Here is a 25,825-nt window from a genome sequence, read left to right on the forward strand (position 1 = left end):
TCACAGTCACATAGAGTTGATACATTATTAGGAAAAAAGGCTTTCAACAAGTTTGCTCCCTGTCTGTGGAACAAAACTTTTAAAATTTAATTATTTTATGCCTTTTCATCAATTCAAAGCACTGGTTAAAAACTACCCACAGTCCCTCTTGCTTTGTATGATTTTATCAAATCTTGTGTGTGCAGGTTTTTGTTAAATTTATTGATTGTTTTATTGATTTTTTAATTGGGATTTCATCTGTATGTGCTGTCTGTTTGTTTGTCTGTTTGTTTGTGTTTGTTTATTGGTTTAACTTGTAACTTGCTCCCTGTATAAATAAAGGATATAATAATACAATGATGGCCATTTCAGATCTCTCTGTGTGATTTGTGTTGCTATTAATGCTAATCACTACACGTCGAGTCAGTAAATAGTATCTGTCCATATCAATTAAAAACATGTCTGAAAGCGATGTTTGTTTGTTGTTTAGTGTTGTATTTAAAAAAAATTATATAAAATAAATAATTCTGATAAAAAAAAAAAAAAAAAAATTGGGACTAAACTTGGAATCAAACCAGACCAAACCAGGACTAGCACAGGACCAACCCCGGAGCATTCAGTAGAAGTAGTGATAGCACAGCATTAGCAGTAGAGGTAGTGATAGCACAGCATTAGCAGTAGAATTAGTGTTAGAATAGTATTAGCAGTAGAGGTAGTGATAGCATAGCATTAGCAGTAGAGGTAGTGATAGCACAGCATTAGCAGTAGAGGTAGTGATAGCACAGCATTAGCAGTAGAGGTAGTGATAGCACAGCATTAGCAGTAGAGGTAGTGATAGCACAGCATTAGCAGTAGAGGTAGTGATAGCACAGCATTAGCAGTAGAGGTAGTGATAGCACAGCATTAGCAGTAGAATTAGTGTTAGAATAGTATTAGCAGTAGAGGTAGTGTTAGCATAGCATTAGCAGTAGAGGTAGTGATAGCACAGCATTAGCAGTAGAGGTAGTGATAGCACCGCATTAGCAGTAGAAGTAGTGTTAGCATAGTATTAGCAGTAGAAGTAGTGATAGCACAGCATTAGCAGTAGAAGTAGTGTTAGCATAGTATTAGCAGTAGAAGTAGTGATAGCACAGCATTAGCAGTAGAGGTAGTGATAGCACAGCATTAGCAGTAGAGGTAGTGATAGCATAGCATTAGCAGTAGAGGTAGTGATAGCACAGCATTAGCAGTAGAGGTAGTGTTAACATAGCATTAGCAGTAGAGGTAGTGATAGCATAGCATTAGCAGTAGAGGTAGTGATAGCACAGCATTAGCAGTAGAGGTAGTGTTAACATAGCATTAGCAGTAGCGGTATTGTTAGCACAGCATTAGCAGTAGAGGTAGTGATAGCACAGCATTAGCAGTAGAGGTAGTGTTAACATAGCATTAGCAGTAGAGGTAGTGTTAGCACAGCATTAGCAGTAGAGGTAGTGATAGCACAGCATTAGCAGTAGAGGTAGTGTTAGCACAGCATTAGCAGTAGAGGTAGTGTTCGCACAGCATTAGCAGTAGAGGTAGTGATAGCACAGCATTAGCCGTAGAGGTAGTGATAGCATAGCATTATCAGTAGAGGTAGTCATAGCATAGCATTAGCAGTAGAGTTAGTGATAGCACAGCATTAGCAGTAGAGGTAGTGATAGCATAGCATTAGCAGTAGAGGTAGTCATAGCATAGCATTAGCAGTAGAGGTAGTGTTAGCACAGCATTAGCCGTAGAGGTAGTGATAGCATAGCATTAGCAGTAGAGGTAGTCATAGCATAGCATTAGCAGTAGAGGTAGTGTTAGCACAGCATTAGCAGTAGAGGTAGTGATAGCACAGCATTAGCAGTAGAGGTAGTGTTAGCACAGCATTAGCAGTAGAGGTAGTCATAGCATAGCATTAGCAGGAGAGTTAGTGATAGCACAGCATTAGCAGTAGAGGTAGTCATAGCATAGCATTAGCAGTAGAGGTAGTGTTAGCACAGCATTAGCAGTAGAGGTAGTGATAGCACAGCATTAGCAGTAGAGGTAGTGATAGCACAGCATTAGCAGTAGAGGTAGTGTTAGCACAGCATTAGCAGTAGAGGTAGTGATAGCACAGCATTAGCAGTAGAGGTAGTGTTAGCACAGCATTAGCAGTAGAGGTAGTGTTAGCACAGCATTAGCAGTAGAGGTAGTGATAGCACAGCATTAGCAGTAGAGGTAGTGTTAGCACAGCATTAGCAGTAGAGGTAGTGTTAGCACAGCATTAGCAGTAGAGGTAGTGATAGCACAGCATTAGCAGTAGACGTTATTATTGTTTATGGGTTTCAACTTCCGGTTTTATGCAACCGTTTTAATAACATTTATCAATAATTCAATAATAATGTATAATTTAAAAGACTGTGGGTGCCTTTTCTCAGTGAAACAATTTTTGTTCCAAGAGTAAATTTTATCCAACAATTCTCAAAAATGCGCTTTGTCCCGAGTTTCAATTTGTCACAATTTTCACCAAAACTATTGTGTTGCTTTTCACCCTGAAACCTCTGAGAACACGACAAACACACAGCTGTGACATCGAATAACTCACAATTCACAAAACGTATAATGTTCCATAATCTGGCAATGACAGAACTTTTTCCTGTTCAAAAGCTAGAATAATTAGTTTTAAATTGTTAATCGCTGCAGCAACAGTCCTCATTTTTCCTATTTCTGAAAGTAGCAGTAGTTGTAATAATAACAGTAGTTTAAGTAAAGGTAAAAGCTATACTATTAGTAGCATATCAACAGCGGGGGTAATAGCAGGACATCATATTTTGCATTTATGATCCGGTTTTACCCAATTGTACACGTCGCTGTGGACTCTTACGCATTCAGCCCCGTTTTGCATTTTCCTCCGCGGCTTCGGCCCTGAGACGGAGCCAGAAATGCAAATACAGAGCGAATTGGACAGAAAAGCTGGGATTATAAATGTGTTAAAGATTTGCAGCACAACGGAGCGTGAGCAAAAATAAACCCATTCACAAATATAATAAGTGAGAAACACACAAGTCTGAGCCCATTGGAGCTTTGAACGTCTGTGCGATTGGCTTAAACGTTGCCTCAAGTGGGTTTAAGGAGGAGGAAATCTTCAAATGCATGAGTTTATTCAAATACGTAACGTTATGAATAGTTTAATGATCGGAGGCATTTGTAACATTATGTCATAAGCCTATAATCCCCAATCCCTATATTGAAATGTAAGTTAATTAGTTACACTTGGTTAGACATTTTAAATATGCATGAATAACAGTCATCAGATTTGCTATATTTAGTTCCTATGTTTAACTTATATAACTTCAAGGATACAGTGAGAAAGCATGTTTTTTAAAGTATTATTGTGCAGTAAAAAAATGTCTTAATTAATGATTAAATGCAACATGAATTCCCTTAACGCCAGGTTTTAATTAGATACAATCTTTAAAGGAGATATTAATTGTGCTTTTGCTCTTTTTCCTCACTGTTTGATTTAAAATAATGTATGTGTACAGCCATAATATTCATACACAAGACATCAGCAAAGACCTCGCCTCATGCAGCACATCGTCTCAAAACTAGAGCTCTATTGAAGGTGTTTTGTTGTGCGGTGAAGGCAATTTGATCACTGAAATCAGACGTTGAGAACATTATTATTGAGAACAAATGAATGAAACCTGTTAAGCATCGAACATGACTTTTAACAAATCAGTGCATCAACTTTAAGACGCTAATGAAAAGAGTGTTAAGGAGATAACAGAGGTCACTGGAGGCGACATAATCCCCAAATGTCATATGTAAAACCAATAAAGTGAGAGAGTCTTATCCTGGGCATCAGCAACAACAATCCTGTAATTTATGAACTGGGATTACAGCAAAGATTAACACTGGGTATTAAAAGATTACAGGAAATGATGAGGCTGTGAACATGACATACAACATAGTAAAGGGACTGTAATTAAAGGGTAAATGGGCAAAGCACTTTTCTACCTTCAAGTGACCAACTGAGCTACTACCGCCCGATATTAGGACTTATTCCCTTATACATTGTTTTCAATCAAAGAAAGCATGGAGATACTTTAAGTTATACTCGTCAGGATCTGTTGAGCGTTTGCAATTTAAGACATTTGTGGGATTAAAACAAAAATGTGTTTTGAGAAAATTCAGCCTGTATTTTTCGGTGTAATCCCTCATTCGTCCAGGCGTGTTCCATAGTGGAAAAAGCTTCAGTTGTAGTCATCTGGACTCAGTTTGAAAAAATAGACGTTTCGACTCTCATCCAAGAGCCTTAAGGCTCCTCCCAATGGGCTGGACTTACCACAGAACAGTATTAATATCGGAGTTCTCGATCTAAATTCTTTTATTGACAATGACTCTTGGATGAGAGTCGAAACGTCTATTTTTTCAAACTGAGTCCAGATGACTACAACTGAAGCTTTTTCTACTATTCAGCCTGTATTGTTACAGGTTCAACACTTTTTAGCCCGTTTTGAGCTATTGTGTCAGATTTGTGCTACAACTGTGTATTAAGAGTCATTATTTCCCAAAGCCTTTTATGATCATTATTGAAAGATAAAATACTAAAGGCCAAAGGGATGTTAGTATTGATTCATGACTATGAATGAGTGGATTTACTAAATTGGAGAATAATAATAACTGCATTTATCTATCTGTGCGTAAGATGAACTCATTAAACATGTGGCACAATCAATTATTTTTGAAATTATTATTATTAATGATTTTTCTCATTCCATGTGGTCTAAAATGGAAACCCCATGAAACGTCTTTATGCATCTGTGATGTTCTGGCTTAATGCCAGCTCAGCCTGACTCACTCACCACATTCCTGCATTTTAATATATTATTTATGCAATTATCTAATCTAAGTTAAACTGAACAGTTGCATTTGTTTTCCTTATTAAACTTTGTGTAAAGTGTTACTAAACCGTCTTTGTAAAAGCAGCTCCCATCCACTAGAACTCAATGCTCAATACTCTTTATTCCCCTAGTTTTACATTTTAAAAGCACTTTTGGAAGTGCATATAATTATAGATTATTATAATTACAACACTTCAGATAAGCAACTAAAATTGAAGATTGTTAATTAAATCAGCACTTAAGGTAACTTTTCTGATGGCCATTAGTGCTTTGCCAGCAATGTTCCACAAATGCATGACATTAAATGTACTAATCTCCATGGAGACAAGCAGGTGATGCTCCCGGGCAAAGATCTGTGAAGAGGCGAGTCATGGTCATTCAGATCATGTAACTGAATAAAATAGTTCTCTTTGAATTCCACACAGTGGACCTTTCCAGGCAAAGCAAAACCTTCTCTATGTAACAAGCTGGTGACAGAGACTCAAAATGTTACATAGTGCACCTTTAACAAATGTTACATAGTGCACCTTTAACGAATGTTACATAGTGCACCTTTGACAAATGTTACATAGTGCACCTTTAACAAATGTTACATAGTGCACCTTTAACGAATGTTACATAGTGCACCTTTGACAAATGTTACATAGTGCACCTTTAACAAATGTTACATAGTGCACCTTTAACAATGTTACATAGTGCACCTTTAACAATGTTACATAGTGCACCTTTAACAATGTTACATAGTGCACCTTTAACAAATGTTACATAGTGCACCTTTAACAAATGTTACATAGTGCACCTTTAACGAATGTTACATAGTGCACCTTTGACAAATGTTACATAGTGCACCTTTAACAATGTTACATAGTGCACCTTTAACAAATGTTACATAGTGCACCTTTAACAATGTTACATAGTGCACCTTTAACAATGTTACATAGTGCACCTTTAACAAATGTTACATAGTGCACCTTTAACAATGTTACATAGTGCACCTTTAACAAATGTTACATAGTGCACCTTTAACAAATGTTACATAGTGCACCTTTAACAAATGTTACATAGTGCACCTTTAACAAATGTTACATAGTGCACCTTTAACAAATGTTACATAGTGCACCTTTAACAATGTTACATAGTGCACCTTTAACAATGTTACATAGTGCACCTTTAACAAATGTTACATAGTGCACCTTTAACAATGTTACATAGTGCACCTTTAACAATGTTACATAGTGCACCTTTAACAAATGTTACATAGTGCACCTTTAACAATGTTACATAGTGCACCTTTAACAATGTTACATAGTGCACCTCTAACAAATGTTACATAGTGCACCTTTAACAAATGTTACATAGTGCACCTTTGACAAATGTTACATAGTGCACCTTTAACAAATGTTACATAGTGCACCTTTAACAAATGTTACATAGTGCACCTTTAACAAATGTTACATAGTGCACCTTTAACAAATGTTACATAGTGCACCTTTAACAAATGTTACATAGTGCACCTTTAACAAATGTTACATAGTGCACCTTTAACAATGTTACATAGTGCACCTTTAACAATGTTACATAGTGCACCTTTAACAATGTTACATAGTGCACCTTTAACAAATGTTACATAGTGCACCTTTAACAATGTTACATAGTGCACCTTTAACAATGTTACATAGTGCACCTTTAACAAATGTTACATAGTGCACCTTTAATACAGTTTCAGAGTCAGATTAGGAAAAAAGATTATACCAATTCCAATACATCCTTTTGTGCCTTTTGCTCCTGTCCTCTCACTCTCATCCTCTCACTCTTGTCCTCTCACTCTCATCCTCTCACTCTCATCCTCTCACTCTTGTCCTCTCACTCTCATCCTCTCACTCTCATCCTCTCACTCTTGTCCTCTCACTCCTGTCCTCTCGCTCTCATCCTCTCACTCTTGTCCTCTCACTCTCATCCTCTCACTCTTGTCCTCTCACTCCTGTCCTCTCGCTCTTGTCCTCTCACTCTTGTCCTCTCACTCCTGTCCTCTCACTCTCATCCGCTCACTCTCGTCCTCTCACTCTTGTCCTCTCGCTCCTGTCCTCTCGCTCCTGTCCTCTCGCTCCTGTCCTCTCACTCTTGTCCTCTCGCTCTCATCCTCTCACTCCTGTCCTCTCGCTCCTGTCCTCTCACCCTAGTCCTGTTGCTCTCATCCTCTCGCTCTTGTCCTCTCACTCTTGTCCTCTCACTCTTGTCCTCTTGCTCTCATCCTCTCGCTCTTGTCCTCTCGCTCTCATCCTCTCACTCCTGTCCTCTCGCTCCTGTCCTCTCACTCTAGTCCTGTTGCTCTCATCCTCTCACTCTTCTCCTCTCGCTCTCATCCTCTCACTCTTGTCCTCTCACTCCTGTCCTCTCGCTCCTGTCCTCTCACCCTAGTCCTGTTGCTCTCATCCTCTCACTCTTGTCCTCTCGCTCCTGTCCTCTCGCTCTCACATAGTGCACCTTTAACAAATGTTACATAGTGCACCTTTAACAATGTTACATAGTGCACCTTTAACAATGTTACATAGTGCACCTTTAACAATGTTACATAGTGCACCTTTAACAATGTTACATAGTGCACCTTTAACAATGTTACATAGTGCACCTTTAACAAATGTTACATAGTGCACCTTTAACAATGTTACATAGTGCACCTTTAACAAATGTTACATAGTGCACCTTTAATACAGTTTCAGAGTCAGATTAGGAAAAAAGATTATACCAATTCCAATACATCCTTTTGTGCCTTTTGCTCCTGTCCTCTCACTCTCATCCTCTCACTCTCATCCTCTCACTCTCATCCTCTCACTCTTGTCCTCTCACTCTCATCCTCTCACTCTTGTCCTCTCGCTCTTGTCCTCTCGCTCTTGTCCTCTCACTCCTGTCCTCTCGCTCTCATCCTCTCACTCTTGTCCTCTCACTCTCATCCTCTCACTCTTGTCCTCTCACTCCTGTCCTCTCGCTCTTGTCCTCTCGCTCCTGTCCTCTCGCTCTTGTCCTCTCACTCCTGTCCTCTCGCTCTCATCCTCTCACTCTTGTCCTCTCACTCTCATCCTCTCACTCTTGTCCTCTCACTCCTGTCCTCTCACTCTTGTCCTCTCACTCTTGTCCTCTCACTCCTGTCCTCTCACTCTCATCCTCTCACTCTCGTCCTCTCACTCTTGTCCTCTCGCTCCTGTCCTCTCGCTCCTGTCCTCTCACTCTTGTCCTCTCGCTCTCATCCTCTCACTCCTGTCCTCTCGCTCCTGTCCTCTCACCCTAGTCCTGTTGCTCTCATCCTCTCGCTCTTGTCCTCTCACTCTTGTCCTCTCACTCTTGTCCTCTTGCTCTCATCCTCTCGCTCTTGTCCTCTCGCTCTCATCCTCTCGCTCTTGTCCTCTCGCTCTCATCCTCTCACTCCTGTCCTCTCGCTCCTGTCCTCTCACCCTAGTCCTGTTGCTCTCATCCTCTCACTCTTCTCCTCTCGCTCTCATCCTCTCACTCTTGTCCTCTCACTCCTGTCCTCTGACTCTCATCCTCTCACTCCTGTCCTCTCGCTCCTGTCCTCTCACCCTAGTCCTGTTGCTCTCATCCTCTCACTCTTGTCCTCTCGCTCCTGTCCTCTCGCTCTCATCCTCTCACTCTTGTCCTCTCACTCCTGTCCTCTCGCTCTCATCCTCTCACTCCTGTCCTCTCGCTCTTGTCTTCTCACTCCTGTCCTCTCGCTCTCATCCTCTCCCGCTTGTCCTCTCACTCCTGTCCTCTCGCTCTTGTCCTCTCGCTCTCATCCTCTCACTCTTGTCCTCTCGCTCTCATCCTCTCACTCTTGTCCTCTCACTCTTGTCCTCTCACTCCTGTCCTCTCACTCTTGTCCTCTCACTCTTGTCCTCTCGCTCTCGTCCTCTCGCTCTCATCCTCTCACTCTTGTCCTCTCACTCCTGTCCTCTCACTCTTGTCCTCTCACTCTTGTCCTCTCGCTCCTGTCCTCTGACTCTTGTCCTCTCACTCTTGTCCTCTCACTCTTGTCCTCTCGCTCTCATCCTCTCGCTCTTGTCCTCTCACTCTCATCCTCTCACTCCTGTCCTCTTGCTCCTGTCCTCTCACCCTAGTCCTGTTGCTCTCATCCTCTCACTCTTGTCCTCTCGCTCCTGTCCTCTCTCCCATGTCCTCTTGCTCTTGTCCTCTCATTCCTGTCCTCTTGCTCTTGTCCTCTCTCCCATGTCCTCTAGCTCTTGTCCTCTCATTCCTGTCCTCTCTCCCATGTCCTCTTGCTCTTGTCCTCTCATTACTGTCCTCTCTCCCATGTCCTCTTGATCTTGTCCTCTCATCCCTGTCCTCTCTCCCATGTCCTCTCGCTCTTGTCCTCTCACTCTTGTCCTGTAGCTCCTGTCCTCTCGCTCTCGTTCTCTTGTCCTCTCGCTCCTGTCCTCTCGCTCTTGTCCTCTCACTCTTGTCCTGTAGCTCCTGTCCTCTAGCTCTTGTCGTCTTACTTCTGTCCTCTCGCGCTCATCTTCTCACTCCTGTCCTCTCGCACTTGTCCTCTCGCTCTTGTCCTCTCGTTCTTGTCCTCTCGCTCCTGTCCTCTCGCTCTTGTCCTCTCGCTCTTCTCCTCTCGCTCTTGTCCTCTCGCTCTTCTCCTCTGGCTCTTGTCCTCTCGCTCTTGTTCTCTTGTCCTCTCGCTCCTGTCCTCTCACTCTTGTCCTCTCGCTCCTGTTCTCTCACTCTTGTCCTCTCGCTCTTGTCCTCTCGCTCCTGTCCTCTCACTCTTGTCCTGTAGCTCCTGTCCTCTCGCTCTCGTTCTCTTGTCCTCTCGCTCCTGTCCTCTCGCTCTTGTCCTCTCACTCTTGTCCTGTAGCTCCTGTCCTCTAGCTCTTGTCCTCTTACTCCTGTCCTCTCGCGCTCATCTTCTCACTCCTGTCCTCTCGCACTTGTCCTCTCGCTCTTGTCCTCTCGTTCTTGTCCTCTCGCTCTTGTCCTCTCGTTCTTGTCCTCTCGCTCCTGTCCTCTCGCTCTTGTCCTCTCGCTCTTCTCCTCTCGCTCTTGTCCTCTCGCTCTTCTCCTCTGGCTCTTGTCCTCTCGCTCTTGTTCTCTTGTCCTCTCGCTCCTGTCCTCTCACTCTTGGCCTCTCGCTCCTGTTCTCTCACTCTTGTCCTCTCGCTCTTGTCCTCTCGCTCCTGTCCTCTCGCTCCTGTCCTCTCGCTCTTCTCCTCTCGCTCTTGTCCTCTAGCTCTTGTCCTCTTACTCCTGTCCTCTCGCGCTCATCTTCTCACTCCTGTCCTCTTGCGCTTGTCTCCTCGCTCCTGTCCTCTCGCTCTTGTCCTCTCGCTCCTGACCTCTCGCTCTTGTCCTCTCGCTCTTCTCCTCTCGCTCTTGTCCTCTAGCTCTTGTCCTCTTACTCCTGTCCTCTCGCGCTCAACTTCTCACTCCTGTCCTCTCGCGCTTGTCTCCTCGCTCCTGTCCTCTCGCTCTTGTCCTCTCGCACTTGTCTTCTCGCTCCTGTCCTCTGGCTCTTGTCCTCTCGCTCTTCTCCTCTGGCTCTTGTCCTCTCGCTCTTCTCTTCTGGCTCTTGTCCTCTGGCTCTTGTCCTCTCGCTCTTGTTCTCTTGTCCTCTCGCTCCTGTCCTCTCACTCTTGTCCTCTCGCTCCTGTCCTCTCACTCTTGTCCTCTCGCTCCTGTCCTCTCACTCCTGTCCTCTCGCACATGTCCTCTAGCTCGTGTCCTCTCGCACTTGTCTTCTCGCTCCTGTCCTCTCGCGCTTGTCCTCTCGCTCTTGTCCTCTCGCTATTCTCCTCTGGCTCTTGTCCTCTCGCTCTTGTTCTTTTGTTCTCTTGTCCTCTCGCTCCTGTCCTCTCACTCTTGTCCTCTCGCTCCTGTCCTCTCGCACTTGTCCTCTTGCACTTGTCCTCTAGCTCACATAGAGGAGGATCATTTATATTTTCTGCACTGCGATCAGCAAAGGCTCCGCATTTAAAACAGGACGATGGGGAACGCAGTGACTTTGATAACAAGGATACGATCTTTGATTCCTCACTCGCTATTTAAATATCAAATTCACCCTTTGATAGAGACGAGCCTGACAAGTTAAAAAGACACAAGGAAAGAGGGGGTTTAAAACGCTGGACTGGACAGGAGGAACTTATAGGTGAAAAGAGACAAAATATGACTTATATTTAATTGTACTTTTTTAATTGCACCATACTTCCCCTTGAGAACACATTATTATTTACACACAAAAAGCTTCAGCAGTAGTTATCTGGACAAAATCAAGATGTTTGACTTTAATCCTCAAGTAAGTTTCAATCTGGAGGGACTCTCACGCCAGTCCCTTCAGATTGAAAATGGCTTTCAGAGGGAAGTTGAAACGTCTTGATTTTTGAAACATTGTCCAGATGAACACCTTTTGAAATGTCTATGAAGTCCACTCCAAAACGAATTTGGAATCACACGAAAATGCAATAGTTTTAAGAATGGATCATTTTGAGATTTTTGGGACTGTGTTAATTGTGTTGGACAGGTCTTTCTAGTGAAATAAATTCTGAATCTTAATGACACTTCCTGGTTAAATAAAGGTAAAATAAAAGCATGAACATCTCCAGGTGACAAGCAGATAGCGGACCGCCAACCAGAAAAAGCATAGTGCACCTTTAAGTGTCTAAAAAAGGTTCACACACTTATTATCAACATCTAAAATACTTATACCCCAACCTATAACAAATAAAATCAGTTCTATGAGCAAAAGGCAAAGCCAATTCTCTTAAAGAACATTTGACCGTTTAAGATAAAAGGTAAAAGGAGATCATGGAGCTCCCTTTTGCCTTCAAAACCTGACTAATTCCATCTCATCCCCAAACGAACAGCTGCACAAAAGGACCATGAGCACCAACAGTGTGCACTTCCCTCCGGAGGTGATTGACAGACGTGCCCTGCCTCGTATCTCCCAAACCCATCTTGAAATTGAGGTGAAGCCCCTTTGATCTGCTCAGAGATGTACTCAGTGATCCGCGCCCGGTGTGTGACAGCGTTTCCACAGCAACGCTCATCCCACCTTTAAAAAAAACACACACAAAAAACTGTGCTAAATTGTCAAACATCCTGGACAGCACGAACGCTTGGACAGATGGATTTGGGAGGAGGATAAGTCACACAATCTGGCAACCATGGATTCATCTAAAGTCTGCCATATAGTTCTGTTTGGAGAGTGTTTAGTTTAATCCAATCAAGTCGTCCGAAGAGATTGAGATGAAGGATTTTTTTTTTCTAACATAAACTAGAAAGTAGAAATATATCCAGTATTTACTGTGGTTTCAACAGTAAAATAGGTTTTGTGGAAAAAAGACGGCAAACTTTTTTAATCTAAAATCCCAAACAAATGGCTGGAATATGGAATATAACATAAACAAAACAATTTCTGTTTATTTGTCTGAAATAAAGGCTTGATAGTAATAATGTGTATTGTGTAATTATTTGTGGGGGATGCAGTTTTTAGACAGGGGAGTCAGGGCAAGCGGTGGCTTCAATGAAAAAAGATGGGGAACCACTGATATGGCATAAATAAAGCGTTAGCCCATTAACCAAAAGACTGTTTATGCAAATATTATTGTGTCCCTCAGCAAGACACTTCATTCCATAAAAGCATAAGCTGAAACACAAATTATTAACAATACATTGTCTATGTATGACATGATCAATAAGAAATATGAGAGAAAACGTGTAATATTTGTTGCATAAATGATGTTGTGCATCACAATTTACTACAACAGTAGTACACAGAACTACAGTAGTACACAGAACTACAGTAGTACACAGAACTACAGTAGTACACAGTCTGGTACTATTACAATTTATTTACAATTTACATTTTAATTTTGCAGCAAATTAAAAATGGCGCATGTAGACAGTGCAGACACATAGTTGTTCTTTATATATTCATTATTTGCCAAGAAGTAATAACCATCAATGTCTAACTTCAGCCTCTAGTTTCTAAAGTTCACTTATTACTGCAGGATTTGTGACACACTATGTTTTTGGTGCTTTATTGTCCTAGATTTAAGAAATGTTTATACAATCTAAACAAAACATGTGTGGTAATGTTTTCATATGAACAAGAAAAGCCTAATACATAATGGAATTATAAATAGGAATAGTATTAAGTGTTATTATTTAAAGTATAATTCTCAGCTCAGAGATTTAACAGTTTATTGAATTATTTTATTGTACAATGTTGGCGGATTCTCTCTTACTTTTGGTCTCATGCCACGGACAAAAAAACAAATAATTAACTACTCTGACAGGTCAAAAAGAAAAATTATGCAACTTACTTGGTATTTGCTCTGTACCAACAAAATAATGAATGGGAACATTTGGAAGTGATGTGGTCAAATTTAACATGTAAAGAAAACAATAAAAGACTCCAGGAAAAACACCCTATGTCCAAATACAAATGAGAATTCACTCTTTTTGCTCTGTACATCAAATGTCCTTCTAATGGACCCCATGCTACTTCTATAGATTCAAACTGCATTACAGCCTTTGAAGTCCAGCCTCACGGCTCCTAAAAGATGTAAAAGTTGAATAGATAACTTTCCATACCGTGGCATTGGAAGGAAATCTCTAATTGAGCATGAGATGAAAGCTCTGGTACACGGCAGCAGGTAATAGCAGCTCTTTTGTGTTCAAACAAAAGAGACACGCATGGAACAAAGGCTGAGATAAATGATAACCTATATCTCCTGCAGGCGGCGCGTCACAGCCACACGCAAAATGGACCAACAAAAGAAACTGAAATTGTGGATCGATTTCCGCCTACATTTTTCCCAGAGCGGTGCTTTGTATTCCAGTCTCCTGCTTCAAACTGTTGCAAAAGTACTTCTTTCTGTGCTGCTGAGGGTGCGTCAGGTCGTATACGGGTGTGAGCCCAGTTTAGTCCTGGTGTAGACTTGTTTTTCTCCTTTTCTAATCCTGGTTTAATCTGAATCTGTAGTCCTGGTTTAGACTGGATCTAGTCTAGGTTTATAGTAATTTAAGTTTAGTCCCATTTTTTCTCCAGTGGTCTGTGGTCTATAAATGCATTAAGTCTCTCCAGAGAGTTTACATGGTTTTTGTCTTAGAAGAATAAGCATTAGCAACCAATTGATTGTTGGTGTTGGATTTGTCCTTGAGTTATAGTACAGGAGTAAAAGGGCATCTGGTTTACAAAATTGCTATTGATTCTCTGGCGTGATGTGTTTAGAACAGCTGCGCCCACAGTCTGGCACTGATACAAACATTCTATCCTGTTCATTTTAATGAGGCAGCAAATATTTAGTTTGAATTCATTTGGACATTAGACAGCGCAGACACATTATGTTTGTTTATATGTTCATTACATTTAATCAATATCTAACCTCTATTTTCTAATGTTCACTTATTACTGCAGGAGTTGTGGCTTGTGACTTTCTTCGATTTAAGAATGTTTAAATGACGTTGTTAGCATGTATGCTAATTTCATATGCTAACAGTAACAGTTTGAACACGACACTTATTATGTGGTCATGTTTTCTGAGCGGTCGCCCCAGCAGCAATGAAGGACGGGCGAAAATATGCTTATGGGGATAATAAAAAAGTGTACCTTAACCTTAAAGTTCTATACTGTAAAGTCTTAAATAATGGCACACTGTAAGCCTAACACTAAAATGTACTGGTTCTAAATAGATTCACCCAAAATGTATACATTAATGATGCATGAATGAAAAGAATACTTGCTTAGTAAGATGGGATAGATATAATGTCAAGTTAGTTACAGTATATAGAGACTCATTCTGCAAAGTTCCTTTTAATTTCACTCTACGATCGATATTCTGGTATGTATTTGTGCATATTTTCCCAGCCACTGCATCAGTCACTCTACAGTTGGCGCTATCTATCTCCTGGACCACAGCCTCTCTCGCTCCATCCACAGCCTCCACACAAACTGAAATACATTTGATTAGTCACAGCCGCCACAAATCAGGTCATACATAATTCATCTGTGAAAATGACAAACCAAGCAAACTATCAATCCGGGGGCAGCGTTCAAAAGAAACTATTAAAACGCTCTCAAATGCAGCGGTATTTCTCTGCTTTGTGGAGCCGCGGAGTTCATGTTTGACTGACAAATCTATCAGATGTCAAGTGTCAAGGATGCTCTTAAGACATTTAAAGCAGGTTGTTCAAACATGTTCATTTATGATCAAGAAATGTTTTTGGATTCATTTTTAATGCTGTTTAAAATGAATTGTCACTGGATTAAATTGGTTCTGAGGCTAAAACGGAATCAAGATGATCGCATAATTTTATCTTTTCAGAAAAAGCATGCCATCATTTCAAAACAAAACAATCAAATATTGAATAACCTAGGAAGTTTAACATATAAATCCAATGCATAATTTGTCTATTCATAATGTATTTTCTCTCTCCAACTATTGACATCTTCTTTTATCATCAATTACAGGTGTTTTAATTGCTTAAAAATACCTTGAAAAACCAAGGTACTGTGATGGGGCTCGCTTCAAGATAAGTTTAATGCCATACTGTGGATCATTCCAGGCAACGTAATAACATCACCATGGAGACGAGCAGGTGGCAAACCCTTCATCACAAAAGTTACATTTTGCACCTTCAAACTGTTGTTTTATGAGATCCTTTCAATTTCCCGCATGACGTCTTTCAATTAACTTTTATCCTTCAGACTATTTACCAAGAGCCTCAACAAATGTGCAAATGTTTACTGTCGCTAATGGTAACAATTACTGGCTCTCACGTCGCTTCATGATTATTTTTATTCAGGTTTTTATTATCGAAAGAAATCCTGCTTTACAAGTTTACAACTTCTAATTATGCCACCGTTTTATCTCTGCTGGACAATGTGGATGTTCTTCTTTATGTCAATACAACAGCAAAATGGCTTTTAGTTTTTAAATATTGTGCGTCACTTATGCAGATTTGTGTCACTGTGACTGTTCGGGGATTCACTTATTGGATTTACTTGGTTTATGAGACTATTTATGGCTGTGTTCACTCCTTTTGCTGAGATACCCGGCGTTCACGTGACATTTCTCATTTGTATTATCTCGAGTGCAGACTGATTTGAAGAAGCAAGTTTTTAGTTAAGCTGCTCCCATAGCTTGGAACACTGTTTAAACTGAGCTGAAACGTGTGTGTCCGTTGCTCTGATGTGTTTTCACTCAAAACAAAACTAAACTAAACCAATAGAAATTTAAAAAAAATTGAAAAAAGAGCGAGAATACCATAAACATGTTTCTTTTTTTCTAGTCTTTCTATCTAATAATGTCTTTATACTATGTGCGCTGCAGAGAACTTGGCTAGGTCGAGTATATAATAAATAAATAAGGAATGATCTTTTCTCTAATCACTGATGACAATACAATCGAGTCCACACATAATTTAAACCACAAATAGTATATAGTCTATAGTATTAATGTTTGTTATTACTACTCACTGCCAAACCAGTCCATTGAGGCTACTATATTTCCACACCAGCAAACTAGAACCGTTTCACTACTCTTCTACATTGTGCCATGTTCATCGTGATTATTTTTGTCAATCAATTCTATTAAACCCAATAAGACTAGAGATGCACCGATTCCAAAATTCTTGGCCGATACCGATTTCCTGTTTTTAAGGAGGTCTGACCTGTCAAAACTGATTTTTCCGATACCGATTTTCTATCTAGCCACTGATTTTACCACAAACTACCCAGTATTATATATATATATATATATATATATATATATATATATATATATATGAAAAAAGTTGCATGTATACAGGACACACGTTTTAGAATATAAAATGTAATTTATTTTGTGGAGAAATAGAAAAATAAATAACTATATATAAAAATAATATATAAATACAGAACTATATACTAACTAATATGGCCTGGAGAAGAGTGGGGGACACACAGAGGATAAAGGAGTCCATTTCTCATGCAGAAGATGCAGCTCATTCATCTCATCTTCATGTTCCAGTGGTTCCAGATTGAAATCAAATGAACTATTTTCATATAGTAATTTATACATTTGTAATTTTACACATTCTTTTGAATGAGCTGGAACCCTCTGCAGGAGAGGAAGCAGATGGAACATGAGGAGGGTCAGTCCCAGAGCGCTGCCAGGTCCTCCCTCTCAAAGCTGGAGGACTCTGGCTCCAGCACCTCTTCCTTGTGGTTCTACAAAAAAAACACACATTGCAATTTAGATGGCACAGGCTAAAAAACAAATTGTAATCCGACCAAATGCTTTTACACACCTGTGGGTGCAGCAGAAGGGCCAGCATCCCCTGAAGGAGCAGGAGCAGCAGGGGCAACAGGGAGGGCTGAAGGCAAATCCAGATCTTAAAGAACATTATACAGCAGTTATATTTTAGCCCAGTACATTTACTGCAATATTATTCAAACTTTTACGATTATAATACAGTATATTAAATGAGGCACATGTTGCCAATATCATTTTCCAGTTTCATCAGCTCTTTGATAACTTCACACACTCACTAGAAGCACAATCAGCTGTGCACTATAGATTCTAGAGCACTATAGATTCTAGCGCACTATAGATTCTAGAGCACAGTAGATTCTAGAGCACAGTAGATTCTAGAGCACAGTAGATTGTGTAAACATTTATTTGAGGCTGTGGGACAATTAAATAGTCCTGACATTAGATTGTAGTCACTCATTTCGCTGTTCGAGTCAGTAATTTAAGTTTTGTATCTACGTCATGTATGTCTCAAATGCATCAAAGTGTTTTTAAAGTCTCATTTCAGGTGGATGAGATCTCTTGTTAGCATTAGCTCGTAGCTTAGCTCTCTGCTAGTTGAGCAGAACAACAACAACAACAATTAACTCTTCTGACAGCCCTGCTGCTTCTTCAGGCTCCTTCATGTGTCCTGACTCTTCTGCAGATAACTCTGAATAACACATGAACTCGTCAAACACATCCATCCATCCATCCATCCATCTTCTGCCGCTTTATCCGGGGCCGGGTCGCGGGGGCAGCAGTCTGAGCAGAGACTCCCAGACTTCCTTCTCCCCAGACACTTCCTCTAACTCCTCCGGGGGGATCCCGAGGCGTTCCCAGGCCAGCCGAGAGACATAGTCTCTCCAGCGTGTCCTGGGTCTTCCCCGGGGCCTCTTCCCGGTAGGACATGCCTGAAACACCTCCCGAGGGAGGCGCCCAGGAGGCATCCGGAACAGATGCCCGAGCCACCTCAGCTGGCTCCTCTCGACGTGGAGGAGCAGTGGCTCTACTCCGAGCTCCCCCCATGTGGCCGAGCTCCTCACCTTATCTCTAAGGGAGCGCCCAGCCACACGGCGGAGGAAACTCATTTCGACCGCTTGTATCTGCGATCTTGTTCTTTCGGTCACTACCCAAAGCTCATGACCATAGGTGAGGGTAGGAACGTAGACCGACCGGTAAATAGAGAGCTTTGCCTTTCGGCTCAGCTCCCTCTTCACCACAACGGTCCGATGCAGCGACTGCATCACTGCAGCCGCTGCACCGATCCGCCTGTCGATCTCACGCTCCATCCTTCCCTCACTCGTGAACAAGACCCCGAGATACTTGAACTCCTCCACTTGGGGCAAGGACACCCCACCCACCTGGAGAGGGCAAGCCACCTTTTTCCGGTCGAGAACCATGGCCTCGGATTTGGAGGTGCTGGTTCTCATCCCAGCCGCTTCACACTCGGCTGCAAACCGTCCCAGTGCATGTTGCAGGTCCGGGTTTGATGGAGCCATCAGGACAACATCGTCTGCAAACAGCAGAGATGAGATCCTGTGGTCCCCAAACCGGACACCCTCCGACCCCCGACTGCGCCTAGAAATTCTGTCCATAAAAATTATGAACAGAACCGGTGACAAAGGGCAGCCCTGGCGGAGTCCAACATGCACTGGGAACAGGTCTGACTTACTGCCGGCAATGCGAACACAGCTCCTGCTCCGGTCATACAGGGACCGGACAGCCCTGAGCAAAGGGCCCCGGACCCCGTACTCCCGAAGCACCCCCCAAAGGACACCCCGAGGGACACGGTCAAAAGCCTTCTCCAGATCCACAAAGCACATGTGGACTGGTTGGGCAAACTCCCATGAACCCTCGAGCACCCGATGGAGGGTATAGAGCTGGTCCAGTGTTCCACGACCGGGACGAAAACCACTCTGCTCCTCCTGAATCCGAGGTTCGACTATCGGTCGGATTCTCCTCTCCAGTACCTTGGAATAGACCTTACCCGGGAGGCTGAGGAGTGTGAGCCCTCTGTAGTTGGAACACACCCTCCGGTCCCCCTTCTTGAACAGAGGGACCACCACCCCGGTCTGCCAGTCCAGAGGCACGGTCCCCGAACGCCACGCGATGTTGCAGAGACGTGTCAACCAAGACAGTCCTACAACATCCAGATACTTTAGGTACTCAGGGCGGATCTCATCCACCCCCGGAGCCCTGCCACCGAGGAGTTTGCGAACAACCTCAGTGACTTCAGCTTGGGTGATGGATGAGCCAGCCTCCGAGTCCCCGGTCTCTACTTCCTCTTCGGAAGACGTGACTGAGGGATTAAGGAGATCCTCAAAGTATTCCTTCCACCGTCCGACGACATCCCCAGTCGAGGTCAGCAGGCCTCCACCCGCATCGTAAACGGTGTTGGTGAGACACTGCTTCCCCCTCCTGTGGCGCCGGACGGTTTGCCAGAATTTCTTTGGTGCCGACCGATAGTCCTCCTCCATGGCCTCCCCGAACTCCTCCCAGGCCCGGGTTTTTGCCTCTGCGACAGCACGAGCCGCGGCTCGCTTGCCCTGCCGATACCCCTCGATGACCTCCGGAGACCTACAAGCCAGAGTGGCCTGATAGGCCTCCTTCTTCAGTCTGACGGCATCCCTTACTTCCGGTGTCCACCACCGGGTTTGGAGGTTGCCGCCACGACAGGCACCGGAGACCTTGCAACCACAGCTCCGAGCAGCCGCATCAACAATGGAGGCGGAGAACATGGTCCACTCGGACTCAATGTCCCCAGCCTCCCCCGGGACATGGGAGAAGCTCTCCCGGAGGTGCGAGTTGAATACCCTACTGACAGAGGGCTCCACTAGACGTTCCCAACAGACCCTCACAATGCGCTTGGGTCTGCCAAGTCTGTCCGGCTTCCTCCTCCGCCAGCGGATCCAACTCACCACCAGGTGGTGATCGGTTGACAACTCTGCCCCTCTCTTCACCCGAGTGTCCAAGACACGCGGCCGGAGGTCTGATGACACGACAACAAAGTCGATCATTGACCTCCGGCCTAGGGTGTCCTGGTGCCATGTACACTGATGAACACCCTTGTGCTTGAACATGGTGTTCGTTATGGACAATCCGTGGCTAGCACAGAAGTCCAATAACTGAACACCGCTCGGATTCAGATCGGGGAAGCCGTTCTTCCCGATCACCCCTCTCCAGGTGTCACTGTCATTGCCCACGTGGGTGAGTCCCCGGTCGGTGCACTGTCCAGTACCCCTCCCAAGGACTCCAAGAAGGCCGGGTACTCTGCACTGCTGTTCGGCCCGTAGGCCGCCACAACAGTGAGAGACCTGTCCCCCACCCGAAGGCGGAGGGACGCGACCCTCTCGTTCACCGGGGTAAACTCCAACACGAGGCGGCTGAGCTGAGGGGCTATCAGCAAGCCCACACCAGCCCGCCGCCTCTCCCCGCGGGCAACACCAGAGAAGTGGAGCGTCCAGCCCCTCTCGAGGAGATGGGTTCCAGAGCCCAAACTGTGCGTGGAGGTGAGGCCGACTATATCTAGTCGGTATCGCTCAACCTCCCGCACAAGCTCAGGCTCTTTCCCCCCCAGCGAGGTGACATTCCATGTCCCCAGAGTTAGTCTCTGTGTCTGGAGATCTGGTCGCCGAGGCCCCTGCCGTCGACTGCCGCCCAGATCTCTCTGCACCGGCCCCTTATGGATCCTCCTGCGGGTGGTGGGCCCACGGGAGGGCGGCCCCACGTCGCTCTTTCGGGCTGTGCCCGGCCGGGCCCCGTGGGGTAAGACCCGGCCACCAGGCGCTCGCCATGGAGCACCCATCCCAGGCCTGGCTCCAGGATGGGGCCCCGGTGACGCCGATCCAGGCGACGTAAACTGCCTTGTTCGTGTTGTCATCATAGGGGGCTTCTGAACCGATCTTTGTCTGACCCGTCACCTTGGACCTGTTTGCCTTGGGAGACCCTACCAGGGGCATGAAGCCCCCGACAACATAGCTCCCGGGATCATTCGGGCACTCAAACCCCTCCACCACGTTAAGGTGTCGGTTCAAGGAGAGGTCGTCAAACACAAACCAGCGCAAATTATTTTGACCGCATCAACTATCAACACGTAGATTATAATCGTCTCAAAGTTGTAATAACTTACCCCACAGTCCAGTCTCCTCAGATCCTCCTCCAGGCTCGCTCCTTCTTGTGTTCCACCAAAGTTGAACAAATCTGAACTTTTCTGCGACAAACATTTTTAACGCTTTGAAGCTTATGCTTGTCAAAGCTTTTGTCTAGAGCGGAAAACTGCAAAACGCACCCTCTGCGCCGCGCTCCACGGCGAAAAAGCAGGAATCGTGCCGCAGGAAACGCAGGAGGTGTTTGACGCGCCTTTACATAGACTTGAATGTAAAGTGGACACTTTGGCCGCCGCGCTCTGAAAGAGTAGTTTTTAGCTGTTTAGCTCTGGGCGCATTGAGCTGCTACGCACCGCGCATGCGCGCATTCGGGTCAGTTTGGATCGGCTGAAAACCGGCAATTACGACATGGACCGGCCGGTCACCGATTCTGGCCGATTCAGCATAAAACCGGCTTTTTAAATCGGCGGCCGATTGATCGGTGCATCTCTAAATAAGACCAATAATGACACTAGTGTTGAGTTTTTTGACTGCAGTTACTTTAACGTATGTCCTTTAAACATACTCTAAATACATTGTAACTTATTTACAACATTCCTTTTTTTCTCCTTTTTATTGTCTAATGGAACTTGCGCTTGTTTTCCCTAACGTAGTTTGAATACATTATAATAACTCTCCAAAAATCTAAAATAAATAAGTCTCTAAGTAATATAATTTCAGGGAAAACAATAAAGTCAGTGCAGGTTTGGCCACACTCACACACCAACACCAGAAGAATATGTTAAATGTATAAAGTTGTGAGAGAAACTTTATAGACAAACAAGGTCAAAGGCTGAGAAACCCACAGCTCTGACTGCCGTCTGCTTCACTGAGCACTGAACATCCAAAACCTTCACCTCTTATCACCTCCCAATGGGACGTTTCAGACAAATACTCAAAACGTTTGCAAGCTAAAACTAAAAAAAACAAGCTATGGACTAAAGTCTAACCGGCCTGCAGTAAAGAGTTAAGCGTGTGATGAAGTGGGACAAACATTTGGAGTGAGGTCACACTACAATCACCACATCAACAGTGGGACTAAACTGGGACTAAACTGGGACAAACCAAGTCTACATTAGGACTCAAACCAGGACCAAACAGGAGGGTCTGCAACCTGCTTGTCTTATGCCTCCCACTTTATAATAACTACACCTAAATAAGCCTTAACAAAGCATGAAAATACTTAATTCACACTGAACAGTTTAATAAGATTGATTCAGGCTCAGTATCGACTTAATTAACACCCTAATCCTGACGCTTTAGTTACAAATTCCACCTAAATAGGTTTAAAGATGACAAAGAACTTTTGTTGACTTGAAATTATTTTAAATAGCGTTTGAAAATAGCTCCAGGGGAAAAATGTTGAATAGATCACCAACATCAGTCACTCAAGGTTAAAGTGGTAATTCTGCAGGACCACAATGCATCACTGTGTCATGGTTCGTTATTAATCAAAAGATGCGAAGGTCACAAAGACACTGTGAAATTCAACTTTATTAACTTGAAATAAACAGAAAACATATCTGTCTACGTTTGAAGCTGACTTTTATTCAATAATTTAACCAAAAAAATTAAAACATAAAACATATAATTGCTATTAATCTGTGCCATATGTGGAGATTAAAACTGGCACTAAAGATTTGCAGAAGATTTTTTAAAACTGACCATTTACCTGAGTGGATTTCTGGAGATCATCCAAGAACACGAGTCCTAATATAAAGTCTAGATCATATATTTTTATAATGATGAAAAAGATGACTCAATTGAACGTAATAAAATCCAGAAAGGGCAATAACTGTATAGTAATAAATAATAATTGCCAAGAAGATTTGAGTGGTTTGATGTCAAATAAAGTGGCTCGAAATAATTAGAAAAGGTGAACACATTCAGATTACAGCGGGAGATATTATTTCACTGGGCCTACATTAGTTTAACACTCAAATGTTTATCGATGTGGGAGGAAAATATTAAAAAATAAAAGTAAAAATATTGTATTAAAAAAATGAAGTAACCATCTTGTATGTATATGCATTATTTACATTTTTATACCAGGGTTGAAGTTGATTAAATATCATTAAAAACTATAATAAATCATATTATGGGGCATTTAAAGAACTTTTTTGCAGTTTTAAATCAATTGAAAATAATCTTTATTTAACCAGGAAAGTTAGAAAATGTTGTGTCTTACTTTCACATCCTCCCCCCAGAGGAAGGAGCCTATTGTACGAGTTTGTGGTTTCGCAGACACGGGGAGAACAACAGGGGAAATGGCCCCTCGCCCCCCGGGAGTCAAGCCTTCTGGAAGATTTGCGCTGCCACCAATGACCGCTGCGTTTTTTCGTACACGTCCAGACCCCGCCCTTCAGACCCCGTCACTCGCCCCTTTAGTGCTTTGCAAGAGGTTTAGTCTCACTTTAAAGTCACAACACAATAACAAAACATTGGGGATTTTAGAGTGTGAGATGCAAAGTGCGACATGGTTTTCGATCCGCATACGTGTGTCCCGCTCTCACCTGTGCGTCCGTGAGCAGGTGTCTCATCAGCGTCATGGACTGTCTCAGGTTGTCCCTGTGTCCCGGGGTGTAGGGCTCGTCCTCCTCGGGCAGATTGCAGGGTGAAGGGACCATCAACTGGGCCATGTGGTCATTCAGGCTGTTCAGCGACTGCACTGCTGCAAACAGAGACACGCCAGATAAGTAACAGCAATAATATTAACGATTCTGCAAATATTAAGGATGCTGCAGACAGTGCCCGAGAGCGCTTTGTTTACACGTGGAAAACATACAGGAAATAAAGTACTTGAACATTCTTACTTAAAGGACTCCTGTATGCATAATTATTTAATTTTGAGTAATAACTGTTATAGATACAACTACTAATACAGTAGTATCAGTAGTTGTAGCAGGATTAGTAGCAGTAGTATTAGTAGTTGTAGCAGTACTAGTAGGAGTAGTATTAGTAGTTGTAGCAGTACTAGTAGCAGTAGTAGTATTAGTAGTTGTAGCAGTACTAGTAGCAGTAGTATTAGTAGTTGTAGCAGTACTAGTAGCAGTAGTATTAGTAGTTGTAGCAGTACTAGTAGCAGTAGTATTAGTAGTTGTAGCAGTACTAGTAGCAGTAGTATTAGTAGTTGTAGCAGTACTAATAGCAGTAGTATTAGTAGTTGTAGCAGGATTAGTAGCAGTAGTATTAGTAGTGGTAGCAGTACTAGTAGCAGTAGTATTAGTAGTTGTAGCAGTACTAGTAGCAGTAGTATTAGTAGTTGTAGCAGTACTAGTAGCAGTAGTATTAGTAGTTGTAGTAGTACTAGTAGCAGTAGTATTAGTAGTGGTAGCATTACTAGTAGCAGTAGTAGTAGTAGTAGTTGTAGCAGTACTAGAAGCAGCAGTATTAGTAGTTGTAGAAGTACTAGAAGCAGTAGTATTAGCAGTTGTAGCAGTACTAGTAGCAGTAGTAGTATTAGTAGTTGTAGCAGTACTAGTAGCAGTAGTATTAGTAGTTGTAGCAGTACTAGTAGCAGTAGTATTAGTAGTTGTAGCAGTACTAGTAGCAGTAGTATTAGTAGTTGTAGCAGTACTAGTAGCAGTAGTATTAGTAGTTGTAGCAGGATTAGTAGCAGTAGTATTAGTAGTTGTAGCAGTACTAGTAGCAGTAGTATTAGTAGTGGTAGCAGTACTAGTAGCAGTAGTAGTATTAGTAGTTGTAGCAGTACTAGTAGCAGTAGTATTAGTAGTTGTAGCAGTACTAGTAGCAGTAGTATTAGTAGTTGTAGCAGGATTAGTAGCAGTAGTATTAGTAGTTGTAGCAGTACTAGTAGCAGTAGTATTAGTAGTTGTAGCAGTACTAGTAGCAGTAGTATTAGTAGTTGTAACAGTACTAATAGCAGTAGTGTTAGTAGTTGTAGCAGTACTAGTAGCAGTAGTATTAGTAGTTGTAGCAGTACTAGTAGCAGTAGTAGTATTAGTAGTGGTAGCAGTACTAGTAGCAGTAGTATTAGTAGTTGTAGCAGTACTAGTAGCAGTAGTATTAGTAGTTGTAGCAGTACTAGTAGCAGTAGTATTAGTAGTTGTAGCAGTACTAGTAGCAGTAGTATTAGTAGTTGTAGCAGTACTAGTAGCAGTAGTATTAGTAGTTGTAGCAGGATTAGTAGCAGTAGTATTAGTAGTTGTAGCAGTACTAGTAGCAGTAGTATTAGTAGTGGTAGCAGTACTAGTAGCAGCAGTAGTATTAGTAGTTGTAGCAGTACTAGTAGCAGTAGTATTAGTAGTTGTAGCAGTACTAGTAGCAGTAGTATTAGTAGTTGTAGCAGGATTAGTAGCAGTAGTATTAGTAGTTGTAGCAGTACTAGTAGCAGTAGTATTAGTAGTTGTAGCAGTACTAGTAGCAGTAGTATTAGTAGTTGTAACAGTACTAGTAGCAGTAGTATTAGTAGTTGTAGCAGTACTAGTAGCAGTAGTAGTATTAGTAGTGGTAGCAGTACTAGTAGCAGTAGTATTAGTAGTTGTAGCAGTACTAGTAGCAGTAGTATTAGTAGTTG

The 25,825-nt window shown here is 42.8% G+C and overlaps 1 protein-coding gene across 1 annotated transcript in view; it reads right to left on the reverse strand.

The window, feature by feature from the left end:
* The window catches only part of kaznb (kazrin, periplakin interacting protein b), a 176,921-nt gene extending 152,966 nt beyond the window's left edge, over positions 1-23,955 (reverse strand). Inside the window, exon 1 of the mRNA XM_072452530.1 lies at positions 23,802-23,955. Coding sequence (XP_072308631.1) covers positions 23,802-23,927 — 126 coding nt within the window. The 5' untranslated portion in view covers positions 23,928-23,955. The remainder of the gene's footprint in view (positions 1-23,801) is intronic.
* Positions 23,956-25,825: the final 1,870 nt, after the last annotated feature.

Source organism: Eucyclogobius newberryi, unplaced genomic scaffold (genome assembly GCF_026437365.1).
Source record: "Eucyclogobius newberryi isolate DKJ021-1_F unplaced genomic scaffold, fEucNew1.0.hap1 SCAF_19, whole genome shotgun sequence".
Classification (NCBI taxonomy): Eukaryota; Metazoa; Chordata; class Actinopteri; order Gobiiformes; family Gobiidae; genus Eucyclogobius; species Eucyclogobius newberryi.